A 25400-nucleotide genomic window follows, 5' to 3' on the forward strand; every position below is an offset into this window, starting at 1 on the left:
TGATCAGGACACACGAGGGAAAAGAAACAACAGCAAGCACTGTGAGTTCATATACCTGCCCCTTCCTTGCCCCTGGCATTTCTTTTGGTGCTGTAACCCATTTTTTTCTCTGCAAAGACTAGTTATGTTGTGCGTGCTGATATATTGCATTGCCCTAACCCATCATTCAACTTCACCAAGCACCAAGGAAGAAAGGATGTACAAGTTCATCCTACAGCTAAGCCAGCTTCTGGGGAAAGAGTGCAGCAACAGAGGGAAGGAGCATCATCTGCCAGCATCTGTTCTGTACACACCTTGGTGTGAAAACACATCCCTCTGGATTAGGAAAAAAAGAGGTCAGAAGGAAGAAACAGTAAAGCATCTAAAGCATCTGTTATCTTCCTCCTCCTCCAATTTCATGCTTTTATTCTGTTTCATGATTGTTTTTAAAATAAGCCTGTATTATTTAAAATAAGCTGTACTCAAGGCAGCTGTGAAACACCGCCCTGCCAACCCTCAGGCTGCTGATCAGTCCCACTTTGCTGAGCGGTTCTAGAAGTGATCAGGCAAATCTTTGAGAGAACTGCCTGATTAGTGCTGGGGATGCTTCACAGAGGGTATCAGAGGACACTCTGGAGTGCAGTTTCCTCAACAAACACTCAATCCAACAAATTAAGTATTCAGGACACCTAACTATCTAATACCAGGCTTTTCTGAATGGACAAAACAATGGTTAAGTGCTTGAAGTGGTAAAGGTTGCTCATGGTTAAATTTTCATGAGCTCAGTGCCACTTCCACTATGTAAACTGGTCCAGGAGACGCAAAACATCTTCAGTAAGCAAATGGAAATAATTTCCTTAACATTCCCACCTCCCTTTTTAAAGGAGACACAAATGCACAAAGTAACAGTGCACTTACAGTGGGAAATCCCCTTGTTCTTTACTTACACAAAGGAAACAAAAAAGACTGAGAAGCAGACTGCACTCACCGTCCAGTTGCCAGCACTAAGATTCTGCAAAGCTCCTGCAGCAGCTTCCAGAGTGTTGAAGTTCTGACTCTCGGTGAGGATGGAGAGGTACAGTCGGACCACGTCTGGCTGGTACAATAATTCAAAGCCTGCAGGTGGGGCAAGAGGAGAACAGAAGCAAGAGAAGCAGAGAAGACAATGCATAAATAAACACATAATTTTATTTCATCACATAAGAGAACAGAGAATGAAGAGCTTCTGCCATACCCAGGACATTCTATCCACAGTTGTTGGAAATGGTGGAGACAGCAACTCATGCAGAGAATGTTCACGTGGGCTGAAGGTCACTTTGCTTGTCATGAGGTTGACAATTCTTTCTGGAATCTGTGCTATGCTATAAACTGCCCAGCATGCAGGTAATGACAAGGTGACAAGAGACAATTTTTGCCTGCAACAATTCCTACTTTGCATCTCTAGACTGCGCTGCAAATTCACCTTGCACTCCTGTCCTTGTTCAAATCTCTCTCAATACTTTCAGACACAAAGAGCAGGGCCGAAGAGAGCGAGCTACAGCATCCGGTCAGCCACACCCTGCACACACCCAGGGGACAGAAGGGAGGGGCAGGATGTCAAAGGGACCAGAACCCCCAAGTGTGAGGGGCAAGGAGAACACTGACTCCAGTTCAAATATTCAGCACAGAAATCCACCAGCATTGTCCCACACTGGGAGACTGTGACAGCCACATCTGTTCACTGCAGATCCCCAGAGTCACTGTATCAGCTGTGCAGTTTAAGCACGACAGGAATGAGAGCCACTCCCAGCTCTGCCAAGGATTTCCTTTTGTGATGCTGAGTAACTGACAGTAGCATCGTGTCCTGACTTCCTCATCCATAGGATTAGGATTTATGCGTCTACCCACATCAAAAAGAGGGTCTTAGGCAAGAATTCCATCACTCCAAGTTGCTGCACAACTTGAAGCAATTTTTACCTATCTTCCTTCACTAAGTGTAGCGTGACACACTGCATCAATGAGGGCAGAGTATGCCAAGCATCTGCTTACAGGACTGGCCAGACACACCATCTCAATGTGGTGTTCAGATTATGTGAACAAAAAACTAAACCCCTAAAGTGCCTTGGTGAGTGCAGGATGGCACAAGCAATTTCTGGTCAACGTGACTCATCTGCAGTCACTGTAGCTGGTCTGGTGGCCTTTGGGATGCTTGCAGTAAGTAAGGTTCAGCAAGCATTACCTAGGAGAGAATTTCTAGAAAAACATGACATCAAAGAAAGCATGAAGTTGTGAAGAAGCCTGGGCAAAGAGGGAATTTCAAGCTTGTTTTGAGCAGAAGAATTTTTATTATTTGTACACATGAAAAGAATGTTTTTCACATGACAAGATGCTGTCCTAGAACTGTAGCATAATTCAAAGCAAGTTTTCCACTAGCAAGACAGGAAACCTCTAAACACAAATCACTTCCTCTCTTCAGTATCTTCCCTTCAAAATCACCCATCTCTCATGCACATGTCTGAGATTATAGTATTTTAGACATCTTGGAGCAATGCTATCCTATCCAGTGGATATCCTATAATTTTTTTTTTAAAATTATTATTCCCTGTTGCTAAAGGCTTCCTGAAATAAAAGCCTTGATCTTAAGCATAACTATTTCTCCACATCCTTCATACCAGTTATGGCTGTGTGGCTATGTGAGTCAAGATCTCAGAACTCAGCCCTTTAAACCCTGTATAACACTGCCTATAAACACAGGCTGTGTTAACCCCCTGGCTGTACAGGGGGTACGAACCCCACCGAATGCAAGGAGATGCAATCAGCTAAGGTTTGTTCCATACCAAAAATCTGATCTATGCATGAGGATCCATGAGCTGGCTCATACTTTCCATGCTCAGCCTCTCATGTGCATCCCAGCACGCCTGGATCCTTCTCCAGTGACTGGATACTTAACCTGCTCCACATCCATGCCTCGTTCTAATGCCACCACTTGCCTGCTACACATGACACCCTATAGATACGTGCAAGCTACAACAGATGGCAACCCCCAAAGGCATCCTGCCAATCCATACTGCTGCCTTTCCTCTTCTCCGATGTCTCCTCCTTGTGCTGGGATCACTGCCCTCTATATTGAATGCTGAGGAAAAACTATCGTTACTTAATCCATGAAGCATGAGCAGTTGTACGTACAGCTTTTCTCCATTCCTTGAGTAAGTCTGTGATTATCTGACTCCAATACGACCTTCATATCACCCTTCTCCCCTGCCACTTCACAAGGTGAATTGGCAACCTAAGAACTTCTCAAGAAAAAACACTGCTGATAAGCGCCCAGTGTTCCTTTCCTGAACAGTAGTACTTAAAAATCTCTTAGGATAGCCTACTGGAATTTTGACACTTTTATCTTTTAAGGAAGCTTTGCTGAGATGTAAATCAGATCAGCAGAAGAGATGAAGGCAGGTTCATTAACAGATAATATTCATACAGAACATTTTCTGCTTCTGTATCTGAGCTCACGCTTGCCTGTGGTTCAACAGGAGGCAATTGTTCAGCCAGTCTTCTGTTTAGGAGTAGTACCCAGCTGTAATTTCGGCACACTTGGAAACAGCCCCGCACTCTTACTCTGTCCTGTTATTTAAATGCAGTCTGTGATGTGCCCTTTCTGTCAGTCTGTACGCTCCCTTTTGGCTGGACACACTTCCTTCTTCAGCACCTCGCTGTGTGTGAATACTGAGATGCTCCAACCCTCTAACCTCTGCTTCCCTCCTGCAGACCCAGCTGCATTCCAGTCACGCACCTCCCACCCGCTCTCTGTCATTACCTCTCTCCATGCATGAAAGCCTCTCCTTTTTCTTACTTACTGATGTAAGAGCATCTCAAAAATGCCTTCACCTTCTCTCTTCAATAATGCACAGCATTTTCCCTACCAACCACCAGTACCTTCCTGCTTTGAGGCACAACTCCTTAGCCAGGTGGTGGATGATTCCCACCTCACTCCACACACCCTCCTTTCCAACTACATTTATGCCTCTGCCCTATTGGCATCTGTCTTAAACACAGTCAGTGAGTGCTGCACACCACACACAGCTCTGTCCTCCCTCCTGCCTGCTCCTCCTCCCAGCACTGCAGCTCTTCTGGGTCAGCCTGGGTATGCCAGGGAAAGGCAGGAGGAGTTGCCAAAGCCAAGTACCAAGAATGCCCCTCATGGAGGCTGCTCATTAGCAGGGATGAGAACCTAATAACGAGAAAGTTACTGCTGCACTGGAGGGTTTTTCCTCTCTGACAGCAAGCTGACACTTTTCATAAGCATTATAGTGCCTTAAAAAGAAACAAACAAGTTTTATATTTTCTCCATCTGCCTCCTGTCCTAATGAATCCAGCTCTGCTATTTATAGGATGTAATTTGTCTGAATTATTATAAATTTCCTTCCAGTGTTGCATGAAGGCCTTGCACGTTTTTCCATGAAGCGCTTCAAGCACGTTCCTGGGAAGCACAGCTGGTCTCACCTCCATTAAGCACCTGCTTCTTTTCAAAACTGATTTCCTTAATTTCAAGATCATCTTAATTATTTTTTCAGGTAATGCTACTTTTATGCAATATACAGCTAACTCCTTACTCCCATTTAAAAATGGATAGAATAAATGAGAAAAGAGAGTCATTAGTGACAGAGAATACATCAAACAAGAAAAACATCCACTGTTTTTCTTTTTTCTTTAAAAAGCTGTTTTAATTATAGCCCAGATTCAGCATTGTCCTTAAAAAGATAATCTTCCTGGAATAAATGAGATTTTTCCATTGGTTATGGATTTGTGCTGAGTTGCAATCTACCACTGTTTCCTCCTGGAAAAGCATGGAGATAAGTAATTTATTGCTTTTTTCATCGCAGAAAGCAAAGTAAACAAGTTCACTCTATTTGTTTTTGGCTTTCAGAGAAACAGAGAAATGCCTAGGACACTGATGTCACTGTGAGCATCAGACCTTTTGCAGTGTGTAAGCATTCCCCCAGCTAACAACAACATGAACATGTCACAGAGGAGTATCTTTATATTAGAGTCATCTTCTCCAACACACTGCAGTCTCATCTTTCTGAGAAATAGGAAGATGAGCTTTTTTGCAGCAGAGTTGCTCAAAATTGGCAAATGGGACTAGTTCTGTGTGAAGTTCACACTACCAGGACGTGGCAAGTACATTATCCTTTATTTGCCCAGAAAACAGTGACAGCACAGACAGCAATTTGAATCCTGAATAGAAAAACACCTGAGGAATTAGCTGATTAGCCATTTCCATCCCTTCAATCCTCAGTCCCTGTGCTGAGAATGATGCAGCAGTTCCTGGATTATCTCTTCCACAAAACTATTTACTTTCATCTTGGCAATGCTGATCCTGTGCCTACACTTAGCTACATTCTGGCAATAACATAAGATACTGCACCAGGTACCTATCTCTGATACACCTGCTTAATCCCAAATTCAGACAACTCTCTTTGGAACAAGGCTGCCAAACCTATTCCCTTTCACCACCCATTCCATTTAGGATTTGTTCCCCCACCACAGGCATGGGAAATTATACACATGTGGATGGTGGTCAGATGAGAGATCTCCTGCTGCTGCAGCAGAAATTCACTGCTTAATTTTCTATCCACACAAAACCTCCGGATTGATGCTTAAAACAATTGTCAAATTTCAAATTTTTTTAGGAAGCTGGAAGGATGCTGGCAACACTGCAGAAAAAACCTAAGCAACCCCTAAACCGGGGGGAGAGGGGGTGAGTGTGTGTCTGTGGAATCATTGACGTGAACTCTTACAGCTACTCACTCCTGCAGTGCGCAGAGGCAATTCCCACTTACTGCACTGTGGTTCTCAACAGGAAGATGCAGCGGCACCTGGACTCCTTTTGGGCTGCCACCACAGCAGGAGGTGCATTCCCTGCCCACACCTCTGAGGGGCTGCCGGCACTGGGAGCTCTGGGGCCGCTGTGCTCGCCCTGAGCCGCACCTGCAGCGCCGGCAGATGGAGCGAGAGGAGCCCGGACCGCACCTCCTCTGCAAGGTCACCCGAAAACAGATTGTGCACAGTGAAAAAGCATCTCCCTCAGCAACCAGGAAGCTATCAGCCAATAGCCAAACCAAAAGGAAAAAAAAAGAAAAAAAGAAGAGAGAGTAAAGAATCATGACAGTAAAAGAAATGAACAACTAGAATCTGCACGAAAGAAAAGCTCCGCAGCCCTTGGACTCCTGCCCTCTGCTGACAACCGGCCGGTACCTTCACCACAGCCTGTGCAGCTCATTGTCCCCAAGCTGTAAACCCGGGCTCAGATGTATTTGCTACAAAAATGTTTTCAGAACGCTTCAGCAGCAAATCAGTCCAGCAGTTCAACTCTCCCCTTCCAGGAACCCCTCACCCTGCAGTGTGGTTTTACAGCAGGCTACATGAAAAACCCAATAGGAGGCTGGGGGAGGCAGCTGGTTACTTTTGTAAAAACAGTAATCAGATCCCTAAAAAACCTGACCCATCAGCTCCATTCCATCTATATACTGTGCTTCAGCACCCAGTGCACAAAGCAGCTTGAATGCCAACATAAACTTTCAAGATTCTTCTAATTGAAAGGCTTAACAGTAGCAAGAACACAGCCAGCTCCAACAGAGCCAAACGCTTGGCATAAGTGCCCGAGAATGCAGCTCGATGCAGATACATGCAGAATACTGAGTGCCACAGCAGCAGCACAGCAAACTCTGCAACGAATGAAGATGAAATAATAGGTGGAAAGTTCTGAACAGTCCCTGTGGCTTTCACTTCAAGGTACAGCACAAGTCAGGACAGGTACTGCGCTTACTGCAGAGATTCAATCACGAATGCAGCATCCACCACTGAGCAGCAGCTCTGAAGACAGACAGAACAGCCTTTCAATGGTATTGAAAAGGACTGGAATAATGTGGGACACACGAGACTCGAATCAGGCTTGAGGGAATGTTTAAGAAGAGTTTTTCTATTTAGGAAATGAACACCACAGTGTGTGACCTTTCCAACTAATCTACTAAGTCATACACAAGTTCTAAAATGATGTAAACTCTTCCCAGCTTATCATGTACTCCCACAATGACAGCAGCACTGGCATGCTACTCAAAAAGGGAAGCAAACAAACCCCTAGCCCAAAGGATGTAACAGGAATGTTACCAGCACTACCAAGAGTGAGGTATGCAAAAAACCAACACGGAGCTAGGGTGACTGCAGGGAAGACAGAAAGGCAGTAAGGAAAGGAAACGGGAGGACAAGACATTGCAGGAGAAAGAAAGGATGCCTGGGAAAGCAAATTGGCTTTTACTATTTCTATTATTCTTTATATTTCCCAAGCTCCACAATCTGTCATCAAAGTACCTTCTTACAGAGTGTGATTTGTACAAGGTTGGTTACATCCCACTTCATATCCAAAGAGTATGCAATTCAACAAAGAGGTGGCTCAATCAAACAACCCATTTTGACCTTGTGTGAGTTCCAGCACTTCTGTTTTCTGTGACCACATATTTTAGAGCTAATACAGTTTCCCCTTCCAAAGGACCTGCAAGCAGCATTTCTCCCAACAGTGTTTGACACACTGCCCAATACAAAGTCTTTTCCAAGCATATGCTGCTAAGTCTCCTGGCAACTGGAGATGTTCCATTAACAGCCTTTTCTCCTCACTAATCAGTAGCAAAGGCTCTGGAGGACTAATACTTAGTAAGAATCTCAGAGCTGCTGCACATAACTGGAGCACTACCCAAGCTACTGGTTCAAAAGGGGAATGCTCCGTCCCGCAGAGCTGTCACAAAAGGGCAGGGAATCCCCAGCAGCCAGGCTGATGCAGGGATGGGAGAGCTGCTAAAGGTCTGCACCCGCAGGGAGGGGAGACACGTGGGTGAACTGCAGCACATTTAAGCATTTCTAGGTCACCTTTGGCAATGGTTTTTGTTTGCCTTTGAGAAACACCATTGTTACAAGCAACAATGCTTTGGATTGGAGTTAACATTAAACCCTTTGGCTGCATGATTAAAATGGAGAGCTCATGTAAATAGCTTCCTTTACCCCAGCCCCAGAAGACTTGCCTCTGACCTTGGAGACTCTCAGTACAGTACATGAAATGTTAACACTTAACTCTCTCGCCAGCTTCTCTAATCCAAAGTTATTTTTATTTACTTCACAGTGATAACTGAATGCATTTTCTTTTAAAGGGAACAGGACAATCATGTTATTCCAAAAGCAAATCTGTTTTGAAATGCAATTTGTATCTAAAAATCAAACATTAAATAAAATTTTCTCCCTCTCTCTTGCACACAGAGCACACACTGAAGTCTCTGTGCTGTGAGCTACGTATCAAATGCAAACTGTTTGAAGTACAGGTTCCCCTTTTCCCACCACCAGCTTACCATGGTGTTTGCAAGCTCCCAGAACGCAGCCCAGGCCCTGCATCACCACTGCAACATCTCCAAGTGGGACTTGGTTCAAAATCCTGGCTCACATACGTAAGTGAGTATGAAACTAATTTGCATCACAGGTCTGCCAGCTCTGCAGGGTTTCACAGTGTGACACTGCCAGCCGTGCCGGGTACGGAATTTCTGGCAGCTCAGGCACATCCAGGACTCTAAGCTAGGGATGAACACTCCCTGGGCTGCAGAAATGCTGTGTCTAGAGGAGTCTCTATAACTGTTTGCCCCTTACTCTTGCTTCAAACACTAGTGTTTTAAAAGACTGATTATGCTTATCAGGTGATCTCCCTGACAGCAGATCAATATGCCAAGGGAGCAGCAATGCTCCCAGATGTGAGCAATCCTGCCTGCTCCCTTCAGAGAAGCTCCTTCCTGAAGCTTTCTGGTTGGGCTCACACCTCTAACAGCTGATGCCAAAAGGAGCTGGGCACAGTGATGATGTGCACTGCACTAGGAACTTCTTAAACAGACAGCAATCTGGCCCAAGCATACGAGATCAATATCAAGTGTGCCACTGATCATGTTTTGTTTCCCTGGAAGGGAAAACCTGAATTTCCAGATGCTGTCTGCTATATCACAAGGATATTTGAACAACAGTGACAAGGTCAAACATCGATGCTTATTCTTTCAGATCTCAGTGCGGCTGCTGCTCCTATTGGCCATGGGTGCTTCTGACGTGTCTGCTCCTGTCTCTGCAAGGGTCCAGAATTACATGACTGACTGGTTTTCCTTCTCCTCTCTGAAAGGACCCAGATGGCAGTGCTTGGTGACCGCTCACATGCCCCGAGGGGTGTCTCCTTGTGTGTGTCACCAAACAGCTCTATTTTGTCACTCCTCCCTTTCAGCCAGAGAAAGCAATTCCAAGGACTGCACAATCCTCTCCAGAAAGCAGAGCACTGCCCAGCCCACCTGGCTCCTGGCACTTAGGCCAGCGACACCAGTAGAAAATGTGGAGGGGGCTCAGGAACTGTCGACTTACTGACCTCAGAGCTGCAAACACCAGCCAAGAACACGTGGGGATGCCACAATAGTCCAAACCCATAGCACCGCCAGAGATCTCTTCCCAACTGCAGCTCTGGAAACATGCAGTAACGAGCTGACACTACAGAATGCCTCATCAGGTGGGAAGTGGCCCTTTCTTCCTAATGGAAAAAGGTTGTAGTGGAGGAATCTCTAGGCCTGAACATGCTTGCTCTCTGCCTTGGTAGGGCTTGGATCCACGGCTTTTTGGAGCATACTGCTAAAGCCTTTTCCATTTGGCCAAGCTTTCCCAAAGGAACAAAATAAATAAAAAGACGGCTGGCAAAGTTAACGAGGATTGGGAACTTGAGGAAAATTGTTACTTTTCATATTAGACAAACAGATGTGTTTTTTCCAACTGTGCATTCATGTATTCATGCCAGAACATGTGTGTTTTCTGGGACTTTTCCTTAAACTGAGAAAACCAAAAGCAGGCAAAAACCTTGTCCTTACAACCCCCACCTACAGCTCCGAAAAGCACAACACAGCTTTCTGATCACAGCTGCCATGTGGTGCAGCTGAAGAGACCTGAGATCTAAGACTCTTTTCACTGCCATTACTAGTGCAGATGCCTATTTGTCCAGCCCAACCATCAGCAGGTTTGAGCTTATTGTATAAAATGTGTTTATTAAAGAGAGAGATACTGAGTGATTCCCTGAAGATAAGCCCACAAAAAAACCCAAATTACAGCACAGATATGTCCAGTAGTAAAATACAATGTATTGCTGCTACTATCTTATCAACAAGTCCAAGAGCCTCATAACACAAAAATGTCTCAGAACTAGAGTCGCCACTGAAAATCAGCAGCACTGTTAAGGGACTCCTTCCTTTAACTTGTGGCTGCCCGAGCCTACCATTTTCTTTCCTCTGGTCTTCGGTGCATTTTTAACCAAGGATCACGTGTTCCAAACTGCCCTTTTTTGGCCTCAAGCCCCTGTAAAACTCAGCTCTGCAGTTCCAGATGCCAATCAACTGCTCTTACTCCAGGAAGCTAATGAGCTTTTAGCTTCCTCCCAGCTCAGTAGAAACCTGTCCGCAGAGAAAAACTTACTGCAAAAGGAATCGTGCTTTAGTCCTTGGCTCCAGATGCCACCTGAGCATATTTATTTTATTAAAAAGATTCTGACATTACTTAGAACTGTTGAGGTATTGAACAACTTTATAAACTTTGTGTCACAAAACTCCAGGAAGTAGAGAAGCACAGCAAAGGGAAGAAACACTACAGCAGGCAGCTACATGACAAAATAAAAAAAACCTACATAGTAATGCATATTTAGTCAAAATATCCACACACCCTCAGACATTAAATACTGAGGTATGCAAGAAAGGTAGAAAAAGCACAGAAAAAGCTTTCTTACCTCTGAAGACCTCTGAAGTATCTTTTTTCATGTCTCCAAGACAGTGTATGAAATGTGCTGGATAATGAGGCCAGGTATGGTCCCGCCAAGTGCCCTCCCCTTCCAGGTGAGAGACTGGACACAGTAGCCCAGTAGCCCAATGCTTGTAAGGGGCTGTGGAGTGGAGGAGAGGCCGCAGTGCTCTGCAGTGCAAAGCTGTGGGGTCCAGCACCAGGCAGAAGCAGCACTCAGAGTGCAGAGGTATGAGGTGGTTCTGCAGAGCCGGCAGCTGAGGGAGGGAGCGGCCGCAGTCCTGGAGCCAGGCTGGGCTCAAGGTGGCTGCAGCAGTGACCAGGGATTTGCCTGGACACAGCAGCCACACTCCTCCAGCCCTCCATGGATGCTGTTTCTCTCCACCAGGCCTGTGGGGAGCCGAGGTGTGGGAGGACCCACAGCACCGTCTGTGGTCAGCCCTTCTGTGCTGTTATGCACTGGGTGCTGGCACTAAAACCAACCAGCAAGGCAAACCCAAATCCTCCATCACTCAGGAATTTACAGAAACAGGATTACTTTGTCAGGCGTGGGACTTATGGGGGTTTCCACTGACTGCGCTTCAAAACATTCCCGCTGCTGAGGGACCTCCTGCTCGGGTTTGAAAGCCCACACGGTCCTGACGAGCGCTCGGGTGGATCAGAGCCAGAGCTGCGACAGACAAGGATCGACTGACAGCATTTCCACTCGGGCTGGCACCTGTCAGGTTCTCCCCTTTGCAGCATGTCTGGGTTTTATCTTCAGTGCCAAGGGAAAAACAACGTCAAGAAAAAACCCAAATCTTTCAGAGCTCACGCACACTGAAATATGCTGAGAAGCCAAACTGAAAGCTTCTTTCTGGGTTACTCATGCTTTACTGAGTCTTCTTATACTTTCACTGCTCATCATGGTTTTTATATAAAGTCTCATAAATGGTCATAAGCCATTACACAGGTATTTGGTTATCCATATGAATTCAGCTGCTTGTTAGAGGCCTGTCTGCTTAAGGCAGTGAAGGGCTACAGAACTCCACAGCTTGAATTTCTCAAATAAGGCGGAATAAATTTTTTTATTCTCCAGTGGGCATACCCTCACAGAAACATCAAATATCTCAAAATACATCCCAGTAAGAAGGAAATATTTGTACATAAACAACTAATCTTTTTTGGAGGAAGCTTATCAGAATCCAAGCTGAGCAGAAGCTACCAGGTCCAGTCTCAGCCTGCAGAAATGAAAGGTCAGTGGCTCCTAATCACTGGGACCGAAGCCTGTTTGGTTCATTATGTGCAAAGTCCTGCAATCTTGCCTTTTAAACATTTTATAAGCAACCGCCATATGGAAAGACTCCCCCATGTTAATAAATAATTTATTATATGCCAACCCAAACACTTCCTCCAATCCTGTTTGTGTCCTGAAATCGCTAATTAGTTCCTGCTCCAGCTTCCAAAGTCAAAAGTGTGTTTCAATTCCTCTCTCCATTTCATGAAAGCTGCCTCATGCACCCAAAGGCAGCCCAGTGCCTCTAATCTGTCTCAATTACAGTCACTGTGCTGCTGTCAGGCAAGTATCTCCCAAGCATCCAAGAAAAAGAAGTTGATGTTTTCAATGTCAAATGAATGTCAGGCCAGAGTGGAAGCAGCACAGAAGGTTTTCCGTAACTTCTCTAATAAGACATGGACCTTGCAGCCCAGCTTTTTCAAGGTACTGTATTTGGGTACTTAATTCTCATGGATTTCAGTGTAAACTAGAAACATTAATGCCTCCAAGAACAGAGATTCTGCACTCATCCTCAAAGCACCAAATCCAGGCAGGGATTACAGATGATGAGAGACAAGAGGAGATGCTGCTGCTCCTCCCTCATTTAAATTGGGACACACTGGAACATACCCCATCAAAGCACTGAGTGAACAGGTACTCTCCCTCTTCCTGCCAACCATTCTCTGCAGCTTTCTGGAAAACCAGGGAAGTTTCTACTAAATGCAAACCTGCCTGCTGTTCGGTGCACTGCCTGAATATTGGATAATCACAGACAGAACTGACACAAAACCAGCTCTGCCTATAGGATAATAGGTTTCCTGGAAACACAGATCTTGCTATAAAACTTAAAGTTGGACTAGAATGTGAGGTAAGACAACATGATCCGGAGAGAAATAGCTCCATGAAGCCTTCGCTGGCTAAATACACACACACAATACAACCACAAATAAATCTATTTGCAAGTTAAAAAGAAAAAGAAAAGAGATTGGGGCCCCAGTGTGTAGCAATGAATGAGATACTTTGCTGACACGAATAGAGGGAGCACAGAGACATTTTTCAAGAGGCAAAGGGGAACATTACACAGCATCCAACTACAGCCTGCCTTATCTTCACCACCCTACAGCAATGGCCTGCATTCATAAGCCAGCAGAAAATCATATGAGAAATTCTGTAACAAAGCCACAGCAGCTGCTACCTCAAAGCAACTCTGACACCTTCTCTGAAACCACTTCATCGCTTTTAAAACAGTGAAAAGATCCCTAACCCAACAGCCACTTTGTCCAGGACAGTTTTCAATTTCAATGCAGCTTTCTTATGGTAGTATTATGCAATTAAAAATTGAGCTTAAAATTACCCATGTAAAGGATTCTAAGCAGAAGCTGACATTTACTGTGGAGCTTGTTCATGCCTATAGAAAACTCTGAAAAGGTCAGTATAAATGTAAATAAGGTGAGATACTTCCTCAGGAGTATAGAAATTTCCATCATATTAGGGCCTATACCCATTTCTCCACGCAAGGCGATGTTATGAATGCCCTGATGGCTTCTCATGGGCCATCTGAGTCCAGAGCTTGATTTAGAAACAGATCTCCAGACTTCAGTGAAACAATTGGCACCAAATTTTCAGTGTTTCAGGGAAAGCAGGATCCAGCCACCCAGAAAACTGCCAATACAGTTTACTGTCTGTGGGTTTAATCTCAGCACTGTTTTCAGCAAGCAGGGATGTTGGATTTTGCGGGGACGTGCTTGCTAGAATTTAACTATTAAGCAAAACCTTGCAGAACTGCCCATATCCAAGTCACACATGCATTTACCAAGTATTACATTTTGGATACTATCACTAACCTGAAATACTCTCCCAGGAGCAGCTCTCATGTAGCTGAATAAATAGGATTACGGTCTCATGTTCCTAACACCCCCAGTTTCTCATTCCTTGAGAAATTCTGAGCACACTGCCAAGAACACAACAGCTCAGTCATCCTTCCCACTTCTCATCTCCTCTCTCACATCTGCAGATTGCCTTGTGTGCTCTCTCCTTTTATTACTCAATGTGAAAAGCAGCCCCAAAAGGGGAGTGGGAAACCTGCATCTGCAAGAAATGCAGGCTTCCAATTTCCCAAGTGTTTAAAGGTCACTGGGGACAGTCCAGGTAAGGCAGGTCCTTTCTCTAGACCTTACTCTTGTCCCCTCACACTCTGAGTGAGTCTTTGGAGATGTTTTTCTTGCTCATCATTTTTAAGCTCTCAGCAGGGTAAGATGCAATTATATGCTCAATCGTGATTACAGATTTGCTGGTTGTGATTTTAGAGGTCTCAAAACAAAACTCATTAGATTAAATGTTCTTCCTGGCTTTGTATGAGAGGGACAAGAAGAACTGACATCTCTAAATGGAGTGGGCTTGCTAGCACAAGCAAGCTAGGGAGACATTGCTTTAGGAATCAGGCAATCTCATCTCTGATCCCAGCTGTACCACTGAAATGCTCTCTAACTGCACAGTTCACTTCAGCAGGGGTGCCCCCTTTCCCCTTCCACACGAGTTCGATCTTGCTGATCTAGACCTGGCCTGCTCAAGTCACAGTGTGCTGGTACTTACCCTTACTGAGGCTACTGGTAAAAAAACCCACAAAGTTGCTCCACATGTCTCCTACAAAGCAACAGTATTTTTAGTAAAGTGACAGCAAGGTGTGCAAAACACAACTGAACTGGGCACAAGGTGCAAAGACTGCTCCACAATGTCTCTTCCAGATCTGCCTGAACCAGAGTCTGTCTATTCCTGCACAGACAAATAACATTTCATGCTATTACAGACTTCCAATTTTCCCTATGATCAAGACACAGAAAATTCAGGGCTGAAACTAATGGTCTGTGAGGCTGAAATAAAAACGCTCTCCTTTCTACCACATACTGATCAACATTCTCACTGATCACCTGGAAATGCCTGGGTCAGCAATCAAGCTCTCAGTGGGTTCAGAGCAACCAGCAGCTGGATTGACATTGCTTTCTAAACCATGCAGAGGTAAGGTTCCCCCCGCCTCCAGTTGACAGGTAAATTTAAGTGACTGCTTTACCATGTAAAAATGCCTGCCTCTCAGTTCAAGGTCATTTTTCTTCAATCCACAGTTAGAGGTATATGGCACATTAAGTCCTATAATTCCCCTGTCATGGTGGAGAAGGAGGGGAGCTTTTAAGCCTGTGCAGAGCACTCGGGGTTACAGAAATAAACATGGCTTGATATAGCAGCCTTCACATACAAGAGATCTCACAATGGTTTACAAAGTAATGAGTCAGATAATAGGGTTGCAGCAGCTGTGCAGGTACACACACTAGAAATTAATGCTGAGAAAACAGAAGTCTTTATTTTTTGATTCTCTTTTATTTGCTCTTCTGCAAAATGTGACTACAGCTTCAGCCCAACTAATGAGCATCAGTGGCTTTTGCAATTTAAAATGCCCCGGTTATTTGACATTCCAGTTTGTTTTAATTTTCAGATTAAATCTATGATTAAAGCTCCCCATTAACTATAATACTGTTCAAGCAAAAGTGGAGAAAATGCATGTACCTCCCTGTCTTGGCTGCACTATAAGGAAGGTCTCCTTGCCTGATCTCTAGTACCACAATTTGCAATTAGTTCAGAATCATACAACTATTTGATTTTCATTCCCCTTTCTCTCCCCCATCATTAGCTGCTATAAGCAGACACTCAGAGGCTGATTATCGAGTGTTCTGAGGATTCCACGTTTTTTTGTGCTGGCACCAGTAAAGTATCTATTATAAGTAAAAATGTATTTGTCTTTGAAACAAGCCGTATCTTGAGGTGCAACCTGATACACTCAATTTTATATATATGCTCCTTTCTCAGGTTCCATGGGCAAATGGACTCTCTCATTTCTCTTCTCATCTGAGTCACCTAATCCAGCAGTTGTGGATTAAGTTGTTTTGGAAAAATACGCTGGTTTTCTGCAGATACACTTTTCCTGGCTGGCTCTGTAATCAGTTAATGAGAGTCACACAGAACAACTAGAAAGGGAACATGGGAGGTCACCTGGGCCATCTTCCTGCTCAAAGCAGGCTCAATGCCAAAATTGGACTAAGCTATTATGCCTTTGTCCAGTCAGGTCTTGAAATTCTTCAATGATAATCAAGAACCCTTCAAAACCCCTCTGAGGAACCTGCTCCAATGCCCAATTAGGTGGCATTAGCCTCCATTTCTGTGGGCAGAAGGATACCAGGTGGGACAGATGCTTTCAGTGAGGCTCGAGTGATGTCTGTCTAGTGGTGAGTTCTGAAAGTACCAGTCATGTTGGGCTCTCAGAAATCCACATTCCAGTTACTCCTAAAAGCACATGCTTCAGAACACTCACCCTGAGCTAGAACTACCTCCTTTGCTTCTGCTCACACTATTTCTGGAAATCTGGCAAGGGATTTAAATCAACATTACACCATTTTTCTGCCTCAGCTGTTCTGAAACTTTCTGCAGTTCTCTTAACTTGTCAAGCAGCTTCGTCAGCACAACTTTGCTGCGGTACTTTTGATGGACACCAGAGACAACAGTAGCTTAGTGCAACAAGGTTTTTGTAATTGATTTTGACATGGAACTGAATCACTAAATTCTGACAGAAGCCGAGTTCCTCTTCCCCGAGCTTCCTGGCGATACTGGCTGGGCAACCAGGACAACTTTCGGATTCGTACCCCTCTTCAAAGGATCATCTCATTTTTTACGCTTATGCTAAAAGGGAAGCGGGGGGAACTCTGAGAGATTTCATTGTTATTGTTTCTTAACTGAAACTAAGTGGCATGGCAGAAGCTGACATAATGCAACAGTGATGGATGGGGGCATGGAGTGAGTCTTTCACTGCAGTGACTGAGTCCCAGGACTGAGGCAGCTACAATTATGAGGGATAAGCACCTTCCCATTAACTCCTGCTTTTATTCCTGGCAGGCTTTTTTGGCACATTCTCATTTTATAAACAGTCCTGGAGCAGCATCTGTATAATGAGCTATGCTCTGTAATCACAAGCATTCTATTTTAGAGTAACAATCAGAAATGCTTGTAGAATAGAAATGCTAAATGAGACATACAAAAACATATACACAACCTGAAATACGGGGAGGGAAGAGAATTAACCATTCTCAGCAGGGCAAACAGTACAGCCAAAGCTGTGATAATTAAAAACATATGACTGACAACTATAGCTTTCCAACATTAACTATTTTTCATCAGAAATATTAGCCAAGTGGAAATGACATGAAAATCCGATCAGTTGTTGAAGAGATGCTGCGTTGCCAGAGAGCACACACAGCTACAACTGAAGTAAATGTAGCTGGGGAGTAAAACTCACCAATGTTTCAAGTTATGCATTCGTTTATGTATACACCTTTCTATACAAAGCATCATAAATAATGCAGTTGAACTTCTCAATAAAAACACACAATAAGTGCAATATGCTTAGTGAGAGCACAAAGCAATTCACAGTATTACATATTTTCAAAATTCTCTCTGTAACATTAACGCCTCAGTCCATTCCCACAGTATCTCACTGGGGCAAACCTCTACCATCCACCTTTAACTGAAACTGTGTTTTTATTTAAATTTTCTAGCAACAGCTGGGATACAGGATACTTCAGCAGAACTTCTCTGTTTTTACAAACGTATCATGTGCTCTCCATTTGCACTGGTTATCACAGCAGCAGTGAAAACACTAATTATTTTAGTGAAGGAATAATTCTAGCTATTATTTTGGTGAAGTGATTCTTCTAGTGAAGGGAGTGGAAATAGCAGGCTCTTCATGAACAGGTTCACTACAGCACCAGCAACTGAATGCTATTAACTTGCCTAAGGTCACTCAGTCAGTAGCAATGCTGGACTGGGAAAATGAGACTCTTCTCCTTCCAGTTCTGTCTTTAGCTGAAGCTCCAGATCACTCCATCTCCTTATTAGCGGCTGTAATTACCATATGCTCTAGTGGAGCTCCTGCTGTTTAGTTTTTCATAGGCCACTTTATTATGCAAGTATATATAGGCTCTTCCTGTTTAAGATGCCTAAATCTCATTTTCTGTGCACTTAAACTTGGCCACAAATTCACATCAAGTTGGAAAGGGAATTTACCACCTGGGATTCCTGTCTTCTCAAGATACTGCTAATTATTATAATAGGTCTATATTCTTGGGTGTCAGCCTCAGGAAAGAAGGAGCTGGAAGCTGACTAATGGAGTCTTTTTATGAGAGCCACAGGTGAAAGGACCTAAAGGTGCAGAGGGAGAATATTGCCTCCAACTGTCATCTTTTCCCCCTCATGTGCTGAGGGAGACTAAACATTCAAGAATGTAAAAAAAAGGATAAAGAAGAGGATGTTGATTCACTATTTCCAAGATAACTGAAGTGTCTTAGAAGTAAGTCAGTTTTACTCATTCAGAAGAAAAAATCTGAAATGATTCAGAAACGAAGCTGTCACCCTAACTCATCTTGCACGTGACCTCTAGCTGTTAAGACAGAGATGGAAGACAAAGGGAAAATGAGGAGTTCTACAGGCAAGCAAATTACAGCAGAGCCAAACAGAAATGGACTTCACAAAGAGTTTCAGCTTCTATAAATAAAAAGCTGAATGGAATTCTCATATCACTACAATTGCTCCTCCTGCCTCCCTGCCCCAGCAGTTGTTTCCCACTGGTCTCTCAGCTTAAACTTCAAAGCTGCATGACCTAAAACTGAAAGACATTCACATTATGAAGTGTCCATGCTGGGGGTGGGAGGCGTTAGCGGCATTTAAATACCACAGTTGAAATTTCTTCTCCAGTTTACACTGGTTCTACATCCTCCACGTAGCAGAACTATTACAAGTCCCCAACCTAAATCTTCCTGACACCATCTCTCACCTGGGCCATTCACAGCACAGTCTACTCACACAGACATTGTGCTTTTCCCTTACTCAGCTGCAAGAGCTTTTCTGTTCCACAGATGCCGTTTCACCCCTACCAGGAATCCAGCCTGTCTTATCTGTACATACAATTTTTGCCTGGATGTCCCTACAGACAAAGCAAAGGACTGGAAATCACAGCTCAGAGCTGCAATGTCGAGGCGTTCTCAGAAACAGAGAGCAACAGTTTGACAAACATGGCAGCAATTATGAGGATGCAAAGATGGAACTATTCTTCACATTCCTGAGCAGACAGATAACACCAGAGCTGGTCCTGTAACCATCTCAAATTCCTCTCCTGTGATTTTGTGGAGTAACTGAACTCCACACGGCAGAGCTGTGAGTCTCAGCAGCACTGCTGTACACAGTTACTGTACAAGGCTTCACTCACATCATTTAGCATTTCTCCCAGAAAAACATTTGTTTCCTTACAGTCTCCAAAGTAAGAATATCATAGGATAGAATTGTATTACCAAGTTGTTGGGGGTTTTAGGGAAAAGAATTAGTGGCAGAGACAGAACAGTACTTCTGGACCTCCAACTCACATTCCAACTGTATCTTCTCGTATGATTTTTCAAAGCCTTCAGTTCCAACCCTAAACTTAAAATTTATGTTCTACATATTCAAATTTAACAGATCCACAAAGATCACAAAAAATTTTTCAGCTGTAGCGCACAGCTCAGCAACTCATGTATGTGTCCACCAGCTCTGAACAAATAAGAACATGGAACATAAGAATCAGAGAAGATTATGACAAAAAAGGCCGAGGATTCCAGTACAATTAGCAGTCAGCTGTGGAAAGAGTGTGTACACAAGAAAGGAAAAATCCACAGGTGCCTGCTCTGAATTCCTTGAAAATACTGGGAAAAAGAATGGGAATTTAAAGGTACCAGACTAGAGAAAGTTTGGCAAGGCCAGGTTCCATATGGGAATTTTCCTATTTGAGGCAATACATTTTCTCCGACTCAAAGCACTGGAAGACAGATGAGAAATCTTTCACTGCTTTGTAAATTATGAAAAACACATGGGACCAAAATGAATACTCAGCTTAGTAAAGCAACAGAAATGAGAGATACTTAATAATTCTGATAGGAATTCTCAACAACGTGCATGAAATACTCAGAAGATGTTAATACAAGAACACGTGACTTGCTCTCACAGAGGAGATCTTCCCAGTCCCTGAATTTCCACCAGCAGGCACAGGAGGGGTGTGGATGGTGCCATTAATCAATCAGTTCTACTCACTTATTCACAATACAACAATCAAAATTAATGATGGAAGGGAGCTGGAAAGGGCAGATGAGTGCTTGAGTCAACTTGTAAAGATTTAAAGAAAGCAAATTAAAGCAGCAGTGAAATGCGAACCACAGCCAATCTTAATTACAAACTAAAGCCAGAGTAAAGTGAAGTTTCTCTCTCTTTCCACTACATGTTGCCTTTAGCTGAAGACAAATTGCTAGCACTTTTGTAATCTACTAAGTTAAAGTCATTATCCTGGCAGTGCCAGGAAGTCTAATTTCCTGGAGCACTAATACAAAGATTTATAAGGGAATTTAAACACTCACCTTCTAGAATAGAAAATCTATCATCAGCATGAGGCTACATGGAAAGTGACTGAGGATTTCAGATAATGGAGAAGAAGAAATTCACCTGCTGACAAGTTCATCCAAAATCTCATTCCCTGCCTATGTAGGCTGCTGGCCAAGGTAAGTGTACACACAAAGCTGAGCTTTCAAATAAATTCAGCTTTTCTGTGACGTCCCCACTGCAACAAAATAGACTTCTTCAATTACAAGCATTTTAACACTGGTTCAGTATTTCAGCACAACTCTCTCCTAAACTTATGTTCCCATTAAATGGAACTAAACTTAAGTAATCAAAACAGGAAAGAGAAATTAATAACCACTTTAATAACTGCTTCAAAGGAGAAAATGAGCTAGTTCATCCACCCAGCTGAAATGTACCTGCACATCCCATTACGGCTGAAGACTTTCAACTCCCTAATGAGACAAATTGAAATGAGAGCTGAACTTCAACCCCCGAAGCTCCTTAGAGCAGCTACTGTTCTGCCCCCAGATGCATGTGCACATAAACAACAAGCCATGAGATTTGCTTAAACCAGACAGCACAGAGGTCTGGATTTAATTAGGAATAACCTAATGCTGATTCCATATAAAAAACTGTTCTGCTCTTCTGGACTTTCTTCTCCCATACTCCAGCACAGAGGAGCAGAGGTGGACAGTCAACACCTCCGCACAGGAGGATTAAATGTTACAACTCCTGTAACATCTTTGGGGGGCTGACACACATCAATCCTTAATTCTGCTCAGGAAACCTTACTGCAGAGGTACTGCCATCTGAGACACTGCCTTCCCCTGCACAGATACCATGAATCCTGATCTTCCCCCAGTGCCTGAGCCTCCTGCCACTATTCCTGCTCAGAAATAAGGACTCTGTGAACAAAGCACAGGAGTTGTACTACGCTATGTACTTAATGTGTACACAGGAGAAATCAGCGCTGTGGTAGTGCGGAAGAGAATACGCTGCAGAGGAGGCAGCCAGCACCACTATCACTGACCTACTTTAGACTGGGGAAGGGATTTCAGCAAGACTTTTACTCCCCCCCCCCTCACAGAAGCAGCAATTTTTGAAAGTCCTAAATTTAGCAAGGTTCTGAGGACAGCATTCATAATTTCTTGTCAGTGCTGCTCCCTTCTCTACGCAAACTCATACCACTTTCTCCCGAACTTTATCCTCCCTCTCTCTTTGACTGTCAGGAAAAAAAATACACTCCTTTCAACAAAGAGGAAACAAGAAGCTTCTCTTTCACAATCTTTCCTCACGAGGACAGCAGTACTCTGGACACTGCCAGGGCATATACATTCATTTTTTAGTATCAGATGAGACAGCTTCTGAAAGCACTGCAAGTTCTCCCATCTGACATTATCCAGTTTACCACAGATAACAACCCTGAACTGGAAGCTTTCCCCTGCCAGAATGCCTAGCACATAAAATTATTAAAGGCTTAGAAATGGTTTCAGGACTGCTCAAATGATGTGCTGCAGCAAAACCTGATTCCCATTAAAAAACCAGGAGCCATCAGGAAGAGACTCTAGTTCATCACTCTGAAAAAGACAACTGCCTTCCTTCATTCATTCCTCTCCAGAACAAATAAATTCGGGGGGGGGGACGGGGGGGACAGGAGGGGAAGTAAAATACTAGGTTACAACTCACAAGAGCCTTTGGATTGTTCAGGATATGAAGATTTTCCTAAGACGTTGTACCAGCAGGACAGATGTTCTGAAGAAGGACTGAGAAACCTCTGCATCCTGCACAGACATCACCCACAATCTCACAATCTACAGAAGTTTCTGGTTTTATGATGTTTGGCTACAGGACAAGCAGTGATTCATACCATTAAAGTAATCTGGAGTCAAAATGAAGTTTCCAGAGCTGATAGAAAATAAGTCTGAAATAGTTTGCTGCTGCTAATTCATGATTTTTCAAGTGATCATAAGCACACTCTCAATTAAGCTCAGTGGTCATACCTAGGAGTATCCTGTAGGGAAACCATGATGTCAAGTTCTTGAGATCACGTCTTTAGATCCATCAGATAAGCTCCATGGATGTTAACTACAAGATTACAGGAAACTTAACAACACTACATCCCAGTATTTGTTAACTACCCCAATGTTCATCTGCTGCATTGCATGAACAAATCTTATTACTGCAGTTTCATTTGCTCACAAAGATTCCAGCTGAAAACTCACTTTAATATGGCTTTAATAATACATGAAAGAGATTAATCTATAATTGTTGATTTTTGAAATAGCACTTCATCATGTCACTCAATCTGAGTGCTTTTGATCATTAAAACTTGCATGATTTTTCCATCTTGGTAACGAGGTTCTGCCTCAGCTGAGAGCTGATCTCATCAGAGCCAATTATACTCTGTAGCAGAGATCTGACCAGGGCTCTTAAGGGTTTTAAAACTGCAATTTTATTTCCTTTATTTTACCGAACAATTCGAAGTTCAAGCAACCTTGTTAGAACCTTTAGTATCCAGGAATTCTCAAGTAAATGAGATGCTTGGCAGGAAACCACTGGTAAAAAAGTGAACAAAAATGCATCACTGTCTTGGTTTTTTTACTCTTAGCACACAAGTCAATAGTTACTTACACCTTTTTTCATGTCAAAGTGCTCCTTTCAAAATGCTGTGGGATTAATCTCCTGACCTTATCTAGCATGAGATATGTAATTTATTTGTCTTTGATTAAATGGGGGTATCTCAAAATTATCAAACAACCTCTTCAAGAGTGTGAGATTTCTAGCAATTGAATATGATAACAAGCTGTGTAAGCTCTGAGACAGATACATCTCCCATCAGATCTGCACATCACTTCTACCATTAACAGAGCCACATGAAATATTTTTATCTTATTTTAAAGAAAGCTATACGAGATACATTTTCCTGCAGAAATTCTTGATTTCCATCTTTTCCCTTTAGTGGCACCTATATTCCAATCACATTAGAAAGGAATGCAAATGCTGAAGCCTTTGCTATATTTTGCATTCCTTTCTTTTCCTGCATCCTAAAGGTGTCTCCTTGCTCTGCACTGTAATGAACTCCCAGCCTGAACTGATGGCAGCCAGTGAAGGTTGGTTAGCAGAAGTTTCCTGCAGCTCTCTAAATAGGATGGTACTGCAGCTTCTAAGAGGTACATCAGTATCTTGCATTATTGCACAAGATACAGCAGATCTTGTGTAATAATGCACCAAATGAAAATCAGTTTAGACACGAGACTAGAAACTGCATCCACTGTAAAGGGTATCTGTAAATAGATTAGATTCATCTGCATATTAGGATTAGTTTGCATATCATCAATCAGAGCTTCACTGTGAATCTGAGTGCAGCACTATGTATGTATAATTATTACACCATTACTGACTATCAGCACATCCCTAAGGATCTCAGACACAACCTCTGTTGTTGCTCCCAGTTAACAGCCAAGGAAATTGAAGCACAAATAAGTGGACTGGACCAAGGTCACTAAAACAGCATAATTCAGGTATTCCAAGTCCATGGATCTCTCCACTGAGTCACACTGTCTCTTTATACCCTCCAAAATTCTCTAAGTGACGCGGGAAGAGTTTAAAATTTTTCTTCTGAGGAATACTCAGGTAGTTCTGGGTATTCACAGCTCATTAAGGTGAGGCTGACAGGGTGGCAATGCAGCAGTTGCCATGACAATGGCTGGATCTCTGCAGAGACATTGCACACACTTCAAATCAAAACCCGTGCAAGTCTCAAAACACCATCCAATGCTCTAAGAATTCTGACAAAATCCCAAATCACCTCCTAATCTCCAATTAAAAGAAGTACCATGCATGCAAGAAGGGAACGAAGATTGTGAAAGATTCCACCTCTGGCAGAGCTGAAATACAAAAAGCACAATGCAGAAGAGTTTTTCTGTGAACCTCCCATATCCTGGAAAACTACAGGTACTGCTCAGTACAGACATGGAGGAATACTGTGTTCAGGGGAAGACTGACTATCAGTAAAGGGAAAAAACCTCAATCCCTGCTGTCATCCAATTCCACAGAACACTGAAAAATGACAGAGATGCCAGGGAAGGGAAAGGGTTAGTGCTAAGTACCCTCACCCAGTGCACTTCACAACTCCTTACAGTCACATCTGGTGCAGGTGGGTTGCAAATGGAGCTGTAGAGGAGGAGAGCTTGCACTCACCCCTCTCTGGAGTTACAATCACCTAACAACAAATCAGACAGGCTTCTATGAGATTCCACCAATTCAGCAGTTTTAGATAAAAAGTCATACCCAATATTCAACACTAGATAACAGCATGCACAGATATATCCATTATTTCAATTAAGTCACTACAAAAGAAAGAGATTGGCCTGATATGCTCATGTCTCAAGTCCCTTTAAGAGCCTCCAGCTCCCAAGCTACTTGTTATTTCCAAAAGCACAAACATTAGCATTACCTTTTGCTGCTTCAGACCGCTTAGGCAAATCAAGTGTATCAAAATTCCTGTCCAAATCTCCATTCTTCTTTCCTGTGCAAAAAAGAGGACAACAGATAGAAAAGACTGTCAGTATACTGACAGGTAAGTTTCTGTCATGTGCATCTACAAGATGGGAGAAGATACAGACCCAGAATATAAATCACAGACTGCTACCCATAATTGTATGTATCTGACTCGCAGTCCAGCTGCACAGTTGTGGTTTTAGCATGGGAACTTAGGGACAAACACCTGTGCTGCTTTCAGGTTGATCTGCAAACATGCTTAGCACTAGCATTTCAGAGAGTCTTAAGAGTGTTTTAAACCTTGGAAAATTCTGCCATTTCCCTTCTTGGCAAAGCTGTGCCCCTCCCTCAGAAGCCCAGTGTTTACTTGCTGTTTTCACAGAGG

At 43.3% G+C, this 25400-nt stretch overlaps 1 protein-coding gene and 1 long non-coding RNA gene across 12 annotated transcripts in view; one reads left to right on the forward strand and one right to left on the reverse strand.

Moving 5' to 3' along the window:
• The window catches only part of ARVCF (ARVCF delta catenin family member), a 258278-nt gene that overhangs the window by 18550 nt on the left and 214328 nt on the right, over window positions 1–25400 (reverse strand). For all 11 annotated transcript variants that reach the window (XM_032127686.1, XM_032127688.1, XM_032127687.1 and 8 more), the window contains 2 exons: window positions 24972–25043; window positions 968–1095 (listed from right to left, as the gene is read on the reverse strand). In XM_032127686.1, coding sequence (XP_031983577.1) covers window positions 968–1095; window positions 24972–25043 — 200 coding nt within the window. The remainder of the gene's footprint in view (window positions 1–967; window positions 1096–24971; window positions 25044–25400) is intronic.
• On the forward strand, window positions 1091–9723 carry LOC116452866. Its single transcript, XR_004243618.1, has 2 exons — window positions 1091–8447; window positions 9043–9723. It is a non-coding gene; the product is annotated as an uncharacterized LOC116452866 (long non-coding RNA).

Source organism: Corvus moneduloides, chromosome 18 (genome assembly GCF_009650955.1).
Source record: "Corvus moneduloides isolate bCorMon1 chromosome 18, bCorMon1.pri, whole genome shotgun sequence".
NCBI lineage: Eukaryota > Metazoa > Chordata > Aves > Passeriformes > Corvidae > Corvus > Corvus moneduloides.